General features: G+C 38.9%; 1 protein-coding gene across 1 annotated transcript; it reads right to left on the bottom strand.

Moving 5' to 3' along the window:
* Window positions 1–867: 867 nt before the first annotated feature.
* On the bottom strand, window positions 868–13490 carry epha2a (eph receptor A2 a). Its single transcript, XM_062997450.1, has 17 exons — window positions 13406–13490; window positions 12598–12665; window positions 10774–11437; window positions 6017–6172; window positions 5589–5921; window positions 5346–5473; window positions 5058–5235; window positions 4849–4951; window positions 4588–4643; window positions 4174–4299; window positions 3537–3722; window positions 3348–3409; window positions 3031–3240; window positions 2788–2937; window positions 2102–2295; window positions 1735–1890; window positions 868–1623 (listed from the first exon to the last, which is right to left on the bottom strand). The coding sequence occupies exons 1-17, from the start codon at window positions 13488–13490 to the stop codon at window positions 1512–1514; spliced, it is 2967 nt and encodes a 988-aa protein (XP_062853520.1). The 3' UTR covers window positions 868–1511.
* Between the last annotated feature and the right edge of the window lie 1105 nt (window positions 13491–14595).

The following is a 14595-nucleotide window of genomic DNA, read 5'->3' as shown; positions in this document are numbered from 1 at the left end:
TTCTTAAAATTGTGACCATATACAGTCCAAGCAGATGAGGGTTAAAGGCCTTGCTCAGGGACCCAACAATGGCAACCTGGCAGATGTGGGGCTTGAACAACAACCTCCCCCTATTACTAGTCCAGTAACTTAACCACTGAGCTATTTTCTGAGCTGTTTTCTTTCCCTATGTAAGTGTATTATGCCTTGTGAATAAATTCTGCCTCAGTGTGACAGATCATTATGCCCAGTGTAGTAATTTAAAAAATAAATGTATTAAATTACCATGTTTTTATACATATTGTATGTGTTAATTCTTTTGTTTTTTTCAGTCATTTTTTGTGTAAAATGCAATTCACCTAATGAACATGTCTTGTAACTCACTGGTGAGAATCTATCACTGACATTGTGTCTGTGTTGTACAGTATATATACAGTATGTACCATATAATTAATGTAGTTTCTATGTGATATTTATCAATATAGGTAGCCCACCAAGCAAGAAATCTTACTTTTGTAATTGCAATTAAGCTACATTTAATTTTCAAGCTGCAATTTCTAATCCATTTTACCTTTCATCACAGATGAGGTCTTGTTTCAATAAATGTATAGTATTTATAAGCTACATTCTACTTACTGTTATTTAATATTGCATTTATTTATTGTCATTTTGTAACTGATTTTGGGGTGGGGTATTTACCACCAGCTTAGACTGAAGAAGTCGTGTATCTCCACACCACCTTTGTGTCCAGATGAACTGATGAACTTTGTGGAATTGTGTACCTGAATTATTAAGCATGCATCAATATAAGGTTGTCCTTATTCTCTAGTATTCAATTTATGTTACTGGTCATAGGCCACCTACAGTATATCAGGTATATTTTATCACAAAACATATTTTATTACTAAACATATACACAACATATGCATTTTTTGTACATAGCCAGTTATCTATAAACAGACAATAAATTAAAAAAAAACACAATAAATATTAAATAATGAAAAAAAAGAGCTAAAAATGTCTGTAAACATACTGCCTCTTATTAGTGTACAACCTGATTTTCTGGAAATCAGAAGACATTGCATTGCATGAATTATTCAAGCATTTCCTAACTATCTTCCAACACCTGGACTATTCACAATCCTAAATTTAAAATATACTCTTAAAATAGATTTACTTATTGGTTTTGCAGAACATTTGGGATAACATGCTCTAGTGAACCTGTAATCTATTACTGGCCAACATTTGAAATAAGGACAAAAAGCAGGTCTGTCAGAAAATCACATACAGTCACAAAATGCACATGTGCACATAGAGAGTAAAAATATCAGTACAAATAACCAGTCTCTTTTCAGTCATTATTTTTGAAGTATTCAGTTGGTCCACTTGGTCACTGAGGTCCAGTTCAATGAGCAATTTGTGTCTTATATTCTTCTTATCTGTCAACCATCCACGTGCAAGTAAAGTTCAGGTTTAAGGCCAGCTCGGCTGTGCATATTATCAGTTTGCAGCTCCAGAGCTGAATCTGGACGTCACACTGCAAACACACCCATCTGACCCACAGTGGGCTCCTGCAGTCCCAAAATGCTGTAGGACATTCTTTTCTGGTGACCTGGCAACCTCACCCCAATCTTTCTGATATCGCTGCAATAAAACAAGAGATAAAAATGAGCATGGAAAGTTTGGCATGCAGAGGGTAACGTATTACATTCATTTGTTGATTGTATCACTGATGTTGTGTGTATGTTTACTTACTCAGTTTTCAAGTGCAGCACCTGCTCTATGGTGGTGATTCCAGCATGGGAAAAAGCTTCTTCATACTGGCCCATCTTGATAGACTCCAACCATTCATCAACAGATCTGAATGGGCCTCCGTCATTTCCACTTGTGCTAGGCAGGCGAATGGACACTCTGAGGAAACGAACATGTCATCAGCTTGATTAATACACATTGTAGTGCTATACAAAATCCACTGGTGAGAGTGAGTCATAAAGAAACACCCCACATATTTCCATTTTCCATCCATCAAACATGCCAAAATTAAAATCAGATCACTATACACCTTTCCTATGTTTTGTCCTGTATTTTTAGTTAAGCAACTAAAGAAGTATTAGATGTTTACCGTAAGTCTATGTTGGCGATGGCTGTGAGAGATTCAGGATTGTGCAAAAGTTTGTCCAGGACATTGACAATATCAAGGAAGCGTGGGCGTTTGGAACGCTCCTGCATCCAGCACTGTAGCATCAGCTGGTAGATAGCAGACGGGCAGTCCATTGGTGCCGGCAGCCGGAAGCCTTCATGTATAGCTTTCATCACCTGAGAAAGATAAAGAAAGCAAGGTCAATATCCTGCTCTATGAACCCACACCCAGTGAGTAATGGTTGTAAATTACACTGACACTTCCCTGTACACATCCTGCAATATATGTATAAATTTACCAGGTTACATTTTTAGCTAGATAATGTTTTATTATTTATGAAAATTCCTTAGTAAAAGTTTTATGACAAACATTTCTGTTATGGTTTGTTTTGTTATAAAATAGCATTTTATATATTCTTTGTCTCATCCTATTAATCAACATTGGTAGTATGATATTTTTACTCAGGTCACTGGTTCAAATTTTGTTCCATGGAAGTAAGACACATTTAAAATCCTACTTCTTGGACTACTTGGACAATGTACCAGTAAGCAAACTCTATTAAAACAAATATGGCCCAATGCTGAGCATTCTCCTTAGTTTATGTAATGCTTTTTGATTTCATTTTACCAATAAAATGTTTATAACATGTGGACTAAAATATACTGTACCTCATGATTGCTCATATCCCAGTATGGTCTCTCTCCAAATGCCATCACCTCCCACATGACTATTCCAAAACTCCACACGTCACTGCCTGAGGTAAACTTCCTGTAAGCTATGGCCTCTGGTGCTGTCCAGCGAATAGGAATCTTTCCCCCCTAAGAAACAGAAAAATATATTTGATAAATGTACCATCCTTTATTACATGTGACTAATCCAAATTCAGCTCATGATCAGAAGTAAAGACTTACAGTGGTAGTGTATGTGCCCTCGGGATAGTCCTCTAGGACGCGAGACAGGCCAAAGTCTGACACTTTGCACTCCAGGTTGCTGTTCACCAAGATGTTGCGGGCAGCGAGATCTCTGTGCACGTAGTTCATATCTGAGAGATACTTCATTCCTGCTGCGATGCCACTAAGCATGCCCACTAACTGGTATGAGGACAACTCTTCATCATGGTCCTGTTATCAAAGAGTAAATAAATATAAATATATGCAATACGTGTACTTGATAAACAGTGTGTAGAAAAAAAAAACATGCAACATTATCTTTAGGGTTAAAGACCTACCCTCAAGTACTGATCCAGGGCTCCATTTTCCATATACTCGGTAACAATCATGGCATGTTTGACTGAAATAAACAACAGAGGAATTGAATTAGAACATGGCAACACAGTCACCGGAATATGACGCATGATGATACTCAATGATTCGTCTGAGTGGGTGCTCAGAGCTGTGGTGATAGAGTTGACACGTACACTTTGTGACGACCCCCTCCAGGCGTATGATGTTCTGGTGGGAGAACTGGCCCATGATGCTGGCCTCACTCAGGAATTCCTGCCTCTGCTTTTCGCTGTAGCCTGGTTTTAGTGTTTTTACCGCAACAGCAACCTCACTGCGTCCCGGCAGCTTCAGCACACCGCGGTACACCTCACCAAACTCTCCTATGAGACAAAGAGGAGCATCTACATGTGAAATCCATTCATGTACATATAAAATCCATTTCATTTATCAAAAAGTGTGATATCTTTAAGTTGGTGTCAACAAGACGTAATCGATTAAATATTGGTGGTATAGTATCGCTCATATGCGCTCAGGTGGGGCAAGGTAAAATACGCTAGTCCACTAAGACGAGGATCCAGGGTTTGAATCCGTAGACGTGCTATCAGACGATCAGGCGTCTACATATAGATATGACTGGCTATGTCAAAGGGGCAGGATGGCCAAGGCCCCACGATGAATTAGTGGCCAGAATTTAGGGGAAATTGCCAGAATTTGAGGAAAATTTCATCAAATAAACATACAATGCTAAAATATGAATTAACAATGTTAAATGTATAAATCTAGTGTTCATAGTATATGAGGTAAGACATAAATTGTTATTTTTTAATTTACCTGCTCCAATGACTTTTTGCTTGGTAATATGATTGGGATGAATTTCGCTGGCAAACTTAAGGACAGCAGTGCAGGGGTCCTCATAGGTGTGTGGATCCACATAAGTCTTCAGAGGCTGCAGTTTATCTGTGGAAAGAAAAAAGTGCATGTTTATAGATTTTACACTGTAGCCAATATACATACTGGAGCATGGATGTGAAGTATGAAGTTTAAAGTTTTAAAAGGTGCATTACATAACATTTAGGGCTATAAATAGTTTTTAACTGTTTGACAAATTCATCTAATTAGATGTGCAAGTCTTTTTAAATGCAAAAGTCACATAGTACACCCTTACACAATATAAGCAAAAGTATGTGGACACCTAACCCTTAGATTAATGCTTGTATTTTTGGACATCCCATAGCTGTTTCATACCTGGGCAAGAGAAGTAGTCCCCGCCTGTTCTCTGCCGGACATGCGAATTCAGTCTCCTGATAAAAAGAATGGGAAAGTCAAGATTATTTTTGCACGTTAGAGCTATTAAGCCTATTACTTTCACAAGATCAAAGCAGGAATTTAAACTAAAATAGAGAGGGTGCGGCTGGGTCTGTTGAAAAGGAAATACTGTATGATAGGGACACAGTGGTGAGAAAGAGAGACAGACAGAGAGAGAGAGACCATGAATGCTTCTCTAACCTTTTGTGTAGGAATAAAATGACCACCACGATCAGCAACATGACTCCACCTCCAGCGATGGCTCCCATTACAATCATAGAACTGCCCTGTGTCTGTGATTCAGCTATTAAACACACAACAAGCCTTCAGTTACATTAAACTCTTTACTTTAGTATCACTTTCGAATAAATGTAAATAAAACAACCACATATAGAATTATGCACTCTTACCTAATGGCAGTGTCTCAAACTCATGTTCTGCACTCTGGCTGCTTGGATGACCATCTGGTGTTAGTGTCTGGACACGAAACACATATTTAGTGCCAGGTAAGAGGTCTTTGATCTGAACCGTGTTCTTCTCCAGCCTAAGAACGGTGTATGTAGTGACATCTTGATCTTCCTGATCATCCTATGAAAATTTTTTTTATAAAACCTCAGTGAAACAAGCAGCAAAAAACGCAAAACTTCTGGAAAACAGAGACGAAACAGATTTAAGTGGGTTGTGGTTTATTTGCATACCTTGATGCGGTACATAAGCTCATACTGTGGAGCAAGATGGGACCGTGAGTTGAGATCCACAGCCCAGGATAGAGAAAGACTACTAGCGGTACGATCCACTGCTCTGATGGATGTTACTTTAGGAGGGTCTGTAATTAAGAAAGAGTAAAGTAGAAATTAATTTTAAAACAACTCTGATTGCTACAATATGTTCACTTATTATCATAAACAACATTTAAATTGTCTCTCAAAATAAGTTTGTACCTGTGAAATGTAGCACGGTGGTAATGCTAATGACAGATTTCTGACGGCTAAACTGGGACACTCCGTTCAGGGCTTCCACTGTGAATGTGTAATTGATATGAGGCTCCAGCTCGCTCACAGTAACCTCGGGTTCACTCAGTGCTGATGGTGTTGGCTCAAAGCGCACTCTTCCTCCACATGGCACACACAGGGCACCATTACAGCGCTCGCAAAGCACATTGTAGGTGACATCCTTTCTCCCACCCGTGTTAGCTGGCGGTCTCCACATCAGTTGTACGCTCCCAACAGTGAGCAGGGGATTGGATGTGAGGTCTTCTGGGGGACCAGGTGGACCTGATGGAGTAAACAATGATGGAAAAATGAGTCTAGTTATAAAAACACAAAGTAAAAGGGGTTAATGTGAGCTCCACAGCTAAAAATAGACCTACCAGAACATGGAGCAGAGCTGGAATCCGTAGGTGCTCTGTAGAAACCTTCCAGACAAGGACATTTAAGTGCACCAGTCCCTGATTTCTGGGTGTTTTCTGGACAGGCTTGACAGGGCTTGTTGGAATCAGAGTTCTTGTAGAAACCTTCTTCACATGCTAAAAAAGTAAAGAGACGGTTGAGGAACAAGGTACAGAATTCCACCTGAGAATCATTCCTGAGGATTTGTATCAGATCATACATAATGTTGACATGTGATTATTATATTCCCACACCACAACTGTACCTCCTCTATATGCCCTCAATTGTGAATGTCCTTTTTATTATTATTACATTTATTATCTCTACACTTGCACCCTTCTAGTACATTGTACACACCAGCCTTTGTCAATCTGAGCTTCTATCAAACTCATCCACGCTCACAACTTCTTAAGTAATAGAACCACAGGAGGCTGCTGTTATCCCCTCTCCCAATCAGAGAAGAACAATAGATGCAAATGGATTCACACCAGTTAAGCTACAGAGAGGATGAATTAATCCATCAACGACGACCCAAATCCTCATAGCTTATACTTATCACGGTAGGACGACAGACATACCGCGGTTTTAGCTTCCAACAAAAGCCAAGCAGTAGCAGGCATGAGAAAAAACTGAAAAGTTTAAGCTTGGAATAAAAGAAAGCCAAAAGAAAGGCTATGAGCTTTGCAGGTGAGCTATGGTGGTTGTGGATGTTGGTTGGACAAAACAGGATGCGGGAATTGCAAGCTTGTATAGCCTCCATCCTCTCCTCCTTTCCTTCCTGTGTTGAAGGATGAGAACATTCTAGGGCCAGAAAAGAGGAATGCAGCAATACTAACAATCATTAGCAAAACGGATATGGGGGGAAGTTCTAACTTTAAAGTACATGGACAGTACAAGGAAGAAAGTGCTGCTGATATATGTACATTTAATGACCATGAGAATATCATTGGCTTGCACAAAAAGTTTCTATAGACGGGCACTTCTGAATGACTGTGTGATCTCCTGGGGTCAGTCTTTCAGCGTCTGTCTCAACCAGAAGCAGTGGGGTTCAGTTTAATGAGCAGTAGGTGGTGCATGTGTATGTGAGTATGAATAGGACTGGTGCTTAGGGATTGCTGACAGCAGTTCTCTCGAGGGGATTTTTGTGGGGGGTTGTGTATTTGCTGTGTATTTGTGTGAGTGGATGAATGGACGGTGGGGGGTGGAAGAGATGTTCGCATAAGAAAAGCAACCTTCCTTTCCATTCTGTTTGAACTCAGGAGTGAGCGGAAAACTCCCACTCCATTCATCTACCCTAATGTGCGTAACTGTTCTAAAGTCTAAACTTAAGCCAAACCCAATGAAAATAAAACCTGACCAGTTTACAATGATTCTGGGGGATTTGTAAGAGTTTGAGGGTTTAGGATCTTTCTGGTTTGTACAAAACTACTGATATGTTCAAGGATCACTCATAATGCCAGGTTTCCTTATCTTATGGACATAATAAACGCTGAATGTGGTGACTCATGAATACAGGGACTGGTATGGGCACTCCCAGCTATGGTGAATGCTATGTAGGAAGAGCACAGACATGACTGTTTTCAAACCCCCAAAAGACCATTATCTGGCTAACCAGATAAGGCTGCCCAGACAAGACTTTGCTCTCATATTGTTATGAGTAAAATAACATACAAAAGGGACTAGTCAGAGTTGTGTGGGCGGAAGAGTCAGCAGTTAAAACAACAAACCCTTCAATGGAATAGGTCTGGAAAATGTCACATACATTACAAACTACTGGTCTTGATGAGAATTAAAATTAAAAATGTGCTGTTTTTAACTTTCTGGTCAACATAAAGGCCCTAACGAAAAAGAAAAAAAATCACACACTATTACTTATAATGTGGAATAGACGCTTGGCTATTACTAATTACACTAATCTCTACTAATCTATTGATGCCATTGTGTATAGAGTTAATTACTTCCATGTTAATCATCATAATGAGAAAGTAAGAGTGCTAGATGTTTCATCACAAGTCAATAAAATCATAGCTTTTCTACAAAAACCAGATGCCCTAGTACAGTCTGATCCCTCATAAAACGAAACATTAGGCAGGCGAATCAAGCCCCCGAAAATTCCCCTACTTAGTTTGCTCCACCACTGATCACTCACCACCTACTGCATATGCTTGGAAACCAATCAATGTAAAGTCTGATGAAGACTGGCAGGTGGCGATAAGCCTAGAAGAACAGAAGTCGCACACAAAGAGGCGCTCGTAAAACTCAAATGAGAACAATGTCACCCGCACCATGATTGTCTCCATAGCTGTTCAAGCTAAAGCACTTCTTTTGAATAGCTCGAGGCCTTCTGCTCTAGAGGAGTTGCATTTAACCAATTACATTAATGATTACATGCATTCAAGAGGCCAAATGTTGTAAAACCATGAAGTGCTATCATAAAGTGTTAAGTGAATGACAAAATGAATTCAACACTGGGTGATGAATTGAAAGCATTCAGTTTGACAGAGAGACCAAATTGTTTTAAAAAAGTACACTGTGAAGTTTGGACTTGCATTTACGTTCCTGGACAGTGTCATCATTCAAAGATAACACGACGTCGCTCTAATAATAACATTCCTCCCTAAGACCTCTAAGTGAAATCATCCTCTGAAGATGGCAAAACATTTGGAGTTGGTCTCCTAGAAACAGAGGAATGTCAGAACCCTTTAGAATTCCCCTTTTCCACGAAAACTTTCCAGTTCTTGATGAAGAGCATGTCCGCTTCAGGTGCAGCCTGTTGGAAGCCTAGAAGCCAAGGTCTCCAGAACATTCCTTCCTGAGCTTTGTTCTTCTTTATAATTTCCATACACATTCGCCCTGAAGGGTGTTCATACTATGAGTGAGACAATTAGACAGGGAATTTGTAGAACTGACATTTTCTAGTGGGCTATGTGGGCTGTGTAATCTTAACATACCCATCTCAGAATAAAACACACATGAAACAGTTTTCCTGTTCAAAGACTTTAGAAGCTTCACTTAACAATCCTCCCTTATCTTTGATACGGTTTAAGGTTACAGCTGGCCAAGCATGACAAACCCTGCATTTCAACACCACTGAGCCAAAACCCATATTTCCCACCACTACAAAAGGCGTACAGAGAGCTGAAGCCCTCAATTAGACGATAACTGACTCAGTGTTGCATGGGTGTGCCAAGCCTTCCTTGTAATTTGTGGTGAGGTGTAGTCATGGAAACACACACACTGAAACAAGGTAGTCTTCAGGTAATGCTAGGCCTGTCCGCTGAATCATATCAGTTTCTGTATCACATGAGAATTGGCGCACAAGATAAGCCTGAAAGAACCCCCCCCAACTGCAAATACATTGTTTAATTATGTACACACAAGCGTGACTAAACCACATTATTCATTTTACCCCAAACTAAATCTGTAGCAATGAAGAAGGATTTAGCACAGTTCTACCTGTTGACATTTGGTTGGTAGAAATGCTCACAATGCATGCTTAGGATTCATTCTATTCATTTTGTCTTGTTCAGGGAATCTACAAAAACCAGTTTTGCCATTACTATCTTCCCACAGCCTTCCGCTGTGGTAACCCGGTATCTTTAAGCTTCCTTCCTAAAGCACTAAGCACACATGTAGATCGGAAATAAAATGCGAGCAGGTGAAAGGGTGTGGACAAGGCAGACATTCCTTTAGACTCAAGTCATCTCCTCCGTCTTCCATGCACTCACAGGCGACTTGTCAGACAGCTTTTTGGAAACCACACGATGTACTCAGGCAATTTAGCGCACACACTTATAAAGAAACACACACTGGCAGCCCACCCACAAAGCCCTGCAGTTGTTCCTCAGCCATCGAGACAAAGACTGCTATTGCTTTACAAAGAAGTTTTCTAATGTCTTCAATTGCTTAAACTTGATACTTGAGTGCTACAAAGAATTAGATGAATCATACCAGTCTTACCAATTACAGTGGCCTCAGCTAAAAAGAAAATTTTTTTTAAAGGAAACTCCTAGGTTTTAACTAAACCATTGTATTTGTTTGTGAGTTAATACCAAAAACAAGAATTTTAACAAGTTTTCTAACACAAAATGGAAAAAAAACCCAATTCTCTTAACACTCAGCTGCTAGGGAGTCAATACATTTTTTGTAAAATTAACAATTCTTTAATTGCCAAGTCATATCCTAACGTTAATAAACACCTAAATTTGTATAATTAGTCCTACTGGAGATGAGACCATTTCCCAGTCATTTGTGGTTGGTGGTTTTAAATCATATGCTAACCCAACAAACAGGTTTGCTGCTCATTTTCCTGATTAAATGTGTTTCCTAAGTAAATGTGGGTGGAGTCTGAGTTGAGAAATACTAAAGTACATCTCAAATTTTATCATTTTGGGTAATATTCTGGGTCATAGTGGACAGTGGTAGCCTAATGGGTAAAGCTTTGGACTATCGACTGAAATGTTGAGAGTTTCGAATCACAGCTCTGCTATGCAGCCACTGTTGGGCCCTTAACCCTCACTGCTCCAAGATGCCGTACAGTGGCTGACCCTGCGCTCTGACCCCAGCTTCCAAACAAGCTGAGATATGCAAAAAAAAGAATCTTGTTGTACTGTAAGTCTGTATATGTATATATGACAAATAAAGGCATTCTATTCTATTCTATTCTATTCTATTATATTCTATTGTTGCAGCACTACTTCACATTGATTGAATAAACACTGCACCATAACTCTCTTACCTTGGCAACTTTGTCCTACGGCCTGGTAGCCAGCTCTGCATAGGCACTGTCCGACAGGCACAACCCACTCTCCCTCAGCAGTGCAGTACATCCGAGGAGGCGTCTGGCTGATAGTAACTGCGTCCTTCACACAGGTTCCCTCCACCTCAGTGAGGGCTGTTGAAGTCACTTGCTCGGGAAAAGTGGCCAGATTGCGTCTTGTGGATGGACATGTAGTGTAAAACACCCTCACACCCAGCAGAGCAACGCATGCACCGATGTCTTGGAAAGCCAGGTAGAAACCTTTTTTGGAAAGGGGCCCGATGCTGCGGGCCTCCACATTCACCCTCACAGATGCTCGTCCACCATCCTTGTTTGCAGTTACCTCGTCAGGAGCCACTGTTGCAATCTTGCGAAACTGACCCTTCCTGAAATTGGTGCCAACATCTGTGTTGGTTTCAGATATGTATAGGCCAAACGTTTCACGACAAGAAAGAGTTGTTTCTTCAAAAGTTTTGCAGTCGCGGACGACAAAACGTAGTTCCACAGAAACGCGTGAAGCCTCGAGAGGGCGCTGGATAAAGGTAGTACGAAGCCAATTGTCTTGTTCTGTATCACTGGCTACATTGCATACACTGTATGTGTATAGAAGGGAGCCATTCACCACCGTCTGGACTATCTCCCACTGGGAAAGACACAGAGAAAACACAAAACAGGCAAAAAAAATTAGTACTTAAATACCAGTTCTGATGGGTAGGAAAGAAAAACGCTGACACCATCCAGCTGGCCAAGACTTGTTACTATTTTATAATAATGTAATATAGAAGTAATAAGTGTTATATCAGTTCACTGACTCATAGATTTTACAGTTTCTCACAGGGTTGCATATCATTTGTGAGAAATGTGGGTGTGGGAATTACATGTCTAGGCAAATCTATTCCCAAAGCCTCACTAAAGGTGCATGAGAGGACCGGCAATCCCTAATGATATAATGCATTAGTTTAAGACTCCTCTTTCCTTCATCCCTCCTTCTGACTCTTTTTCTTAAACACCAGATCATGCTTGGCATGCAGACCTCAAAGGCCTTGTGTGGACACAGTGGCTCAAGAGCTCAAAGTTTCAAGGCAAGACCTCCAACATCTGAACAGGAAAATGACAGGACTAGTCTGCAAAGGAGTAATTAAACCCCCACCTTAGGAGTGTAAATGTCTCGTACTTGCCCTTAAACCCATACAACAATCTCCTGAGGGGAACAAACTTGAAGGGTATATCCCTTCTGGGGCCCTAGGGGGACAAAAAAATCTATGGAATATTCTTCTAATCCCAGTACTTCGCAGAGGTAAAAACGACTCACTCGCCGCCTTTGACCACGTCTCCATTTCCTCCAGTCCCTCAGAAAGGAAACAGCATGACTAAAGATAGAGGACTGGCCACTCACTCCCTACGCCACTGGCCTTGGTGTCTCACTTTCTCTTACTGTATATAATAGTGTTAACAGTATCCTTTGAATCCTAAACCTCTACACTGGATTAAGTAAGGCATGTAAACCACAAAGCATGTACCTTTATATATATAACTTTAAACATGAATTAAACCAAATTAGAAGGCAAAGAATATACACCCATATTACTTAAACAAGTTTAGAATATCTTAAAAATAGTCCATAATGCTCAAATGTTATTAATGTTAATGTCATGTTAATAAAAAAAGACAAAGCAAGAACAAAATGCCTACAGTATAAACCACACTTAATATGAACAGCTGGCAAGCTGACTACATTACTGAGTCATTGATACGACACCATGAAAATGTAAAAGAATTCAGTTTTACACGCAGCCTACTCACCCCTTCTTCATTTGGTAGTGTCAGCCAGCCCAACTCTCCCCCAGATGCCTTCATATCAAGCAAAATATCTAAAAAATAAAAACGTCACATTTAGAAACAGATATAAGACATAAGATTACTGTGGTGTGTAAGGTATTTGCTGTACTTTTAGTGACTTTTTAGAATCTGTTAAAAGAATAGCATAGTACTTGTGACACAAATACATTTACATGTAACTTTAAAGCAACATTATATTATTAAAGGATAATGTGTTAAATGTCAGTGGCACCTTTAAGCTAAAATAATAAATAAACTGGTCATTAAAATAACAAAAGCATGTAGTATAACTAAATTCACATGTTAGTAAGCTTACACATGTTAAATCAACTTTATCACTGGAACTTTTTAAATTAATAAATAAAATTGAAATAAACCATACTAACATTACAAATGTAAAACATTTCTTTAAAAACATATATATATATATATATATATATATATATATATATATATATATATATATATATATATATATATATATATATATATATATATATTTGCTCATATATGTGACATGAAGCAAGGAAATTCAAGTGTAGTTTCACATTTGTTACATAGGCTGGGCCTTTTACAAGCAATATAATGTTAAATATCAACTTTTCAATTGATAAATATAACTTAATTACCCACTTTTAAGATGTTTCATATTTTTAACTCTTTCAAATAAAAAATGTTAAATATAATTTCTACTCAAACAACTCAAATAAAAGATTCTTTAGGCTACACAAGTATTTAAAACATAGTACAGTTCAACAGGATGGATACTTACGTCCCTTGGCTTGAGGTAAAATAAATAAGCAGTTAGTAAATAAATAAAAGAAGAAAAAGTGACTGTGAAGACGTTGGTAATCCATGTCTTGTAAATATTTCCTATGTTTCTCTGAACATTAGTCGTTAGTTAGTTAGCCGGTAGTTCCGACACGCGTTCTGAACTTTTCCACACTGTGTCAGCCAGGCTCATTCATGAGGAGTTGAATGACGTTAGCCCCGCCCATTGGAATGTCGCCTTAATGCCATATTAGGAGTGGGCGGGGTTATATAACCTACCGTGAGCGCTCGTGCTTGTTGCATCTATGAAGTGCACGCGGATATTTGCGTCTGCTTTCGGTCACTTCTTAAAGCTAGGAGTGAAGCTCTGTATGCAGTATCTGTTTTATTTAAAACTAACCAGCGAAAAAGAAGGACGTTTCATTCACTAAAATCTATTTACATACATATTAGATTGTCATGTACTTTGTCTCAACCACCATGCTACCAAATCATTAATATTACCAGCTTAGCTTAATTTATTACAATAGCTAATATCTCAACAAAAACACAACTACGTGGTCATGACGTTGTTACAACTGCTAATTTTAAGTAAAGATGACCTAACTGTTGTCTTCACTAACAGACAAAATTAAAGTTTCTCTCTAGCTCATTAAAAATGAGAACTTCTTGAAATGTTTCAGAACACAAATGTTGACACTGTCCCACAGAAAACATAACTACAAATGTATAATATTTTCATCCACTATGCTACCAAATTATTATTTCCAGCTTAGATTAATTTATAACAATAGCTAATATCTCAACAAAAACACAACTAGGTAGCCATGATGTTGTTACAACTGCTAATTTTGACATTTGAAACGTTTGCTAATTAAAGGTGACCAAACTGTTGTCTTCACTAACAGACAAGAAATAAAGTTTCTCTCTAGCTCATTGAAAATTAGAACTTCTTGAAATGTTTCAGAACACAAATGTCGACACTGTCCCACAGGAAACATAACTACAAATATATCATATTTTCATCATGTCTTGTTATGAAGTAAACACAATGTTATGTTGTGACCAACCTGAATGTACCACATTTGCAAGGTTATCATTAGTGGATGTCATGTAACACTTGCACCAACTTATTCAAAGCTTAAATACAATGTTGCATGGAGGTTGAATACTGGGATAAAGCTAAGTATG

The sequence above is a fragment of the Trichomycterus rosablanca genome, chromosome 6 (genome assembly GCF_030014385.1).
Source record: "Trichomycterus rosablanca isolate fTriRos1 chromosome 6, fTriRos1.hap1, whole genome shotgun sequence".
Lineage (NCBI taxonomy): Eukaryota > Metazoa > Chordata > Actinopteri > Siluriformes > Trichomycteridae > Trichomycterus > Trichomycterus rosablanca.
This window is presented reverse-complemented; position numbering and strand designations above follow the sequence as displayed.

What these genes read in the sequence shown, in the direction of transcription:
- epha2a (XM_062997450.1), bottom strand. Translation starts at nt 13,490, where the DNA reads ATGGATTACCAACGTCTTCACAGTCACTTTTTCTTCTTTTATTTATTT. An exon ending in GGACTACTTCTCTTGCCCAG is followed by an intron (nt 4,300 to 4,587) that starts GTATGAAACAGC and finishes TTCTTTCCACAG; the next exon opens with ATAAACTGCAGCCTCTGAAG. An exon ending in ATCGCCAACATAGACTTACG is followed by an intron (nt 1,891 to 2,101) that starts GTAAACATCTAA and finishes TCGTTTCCTCAG; the next exon opens with AGTGTCCATTCGCCTGCCTA.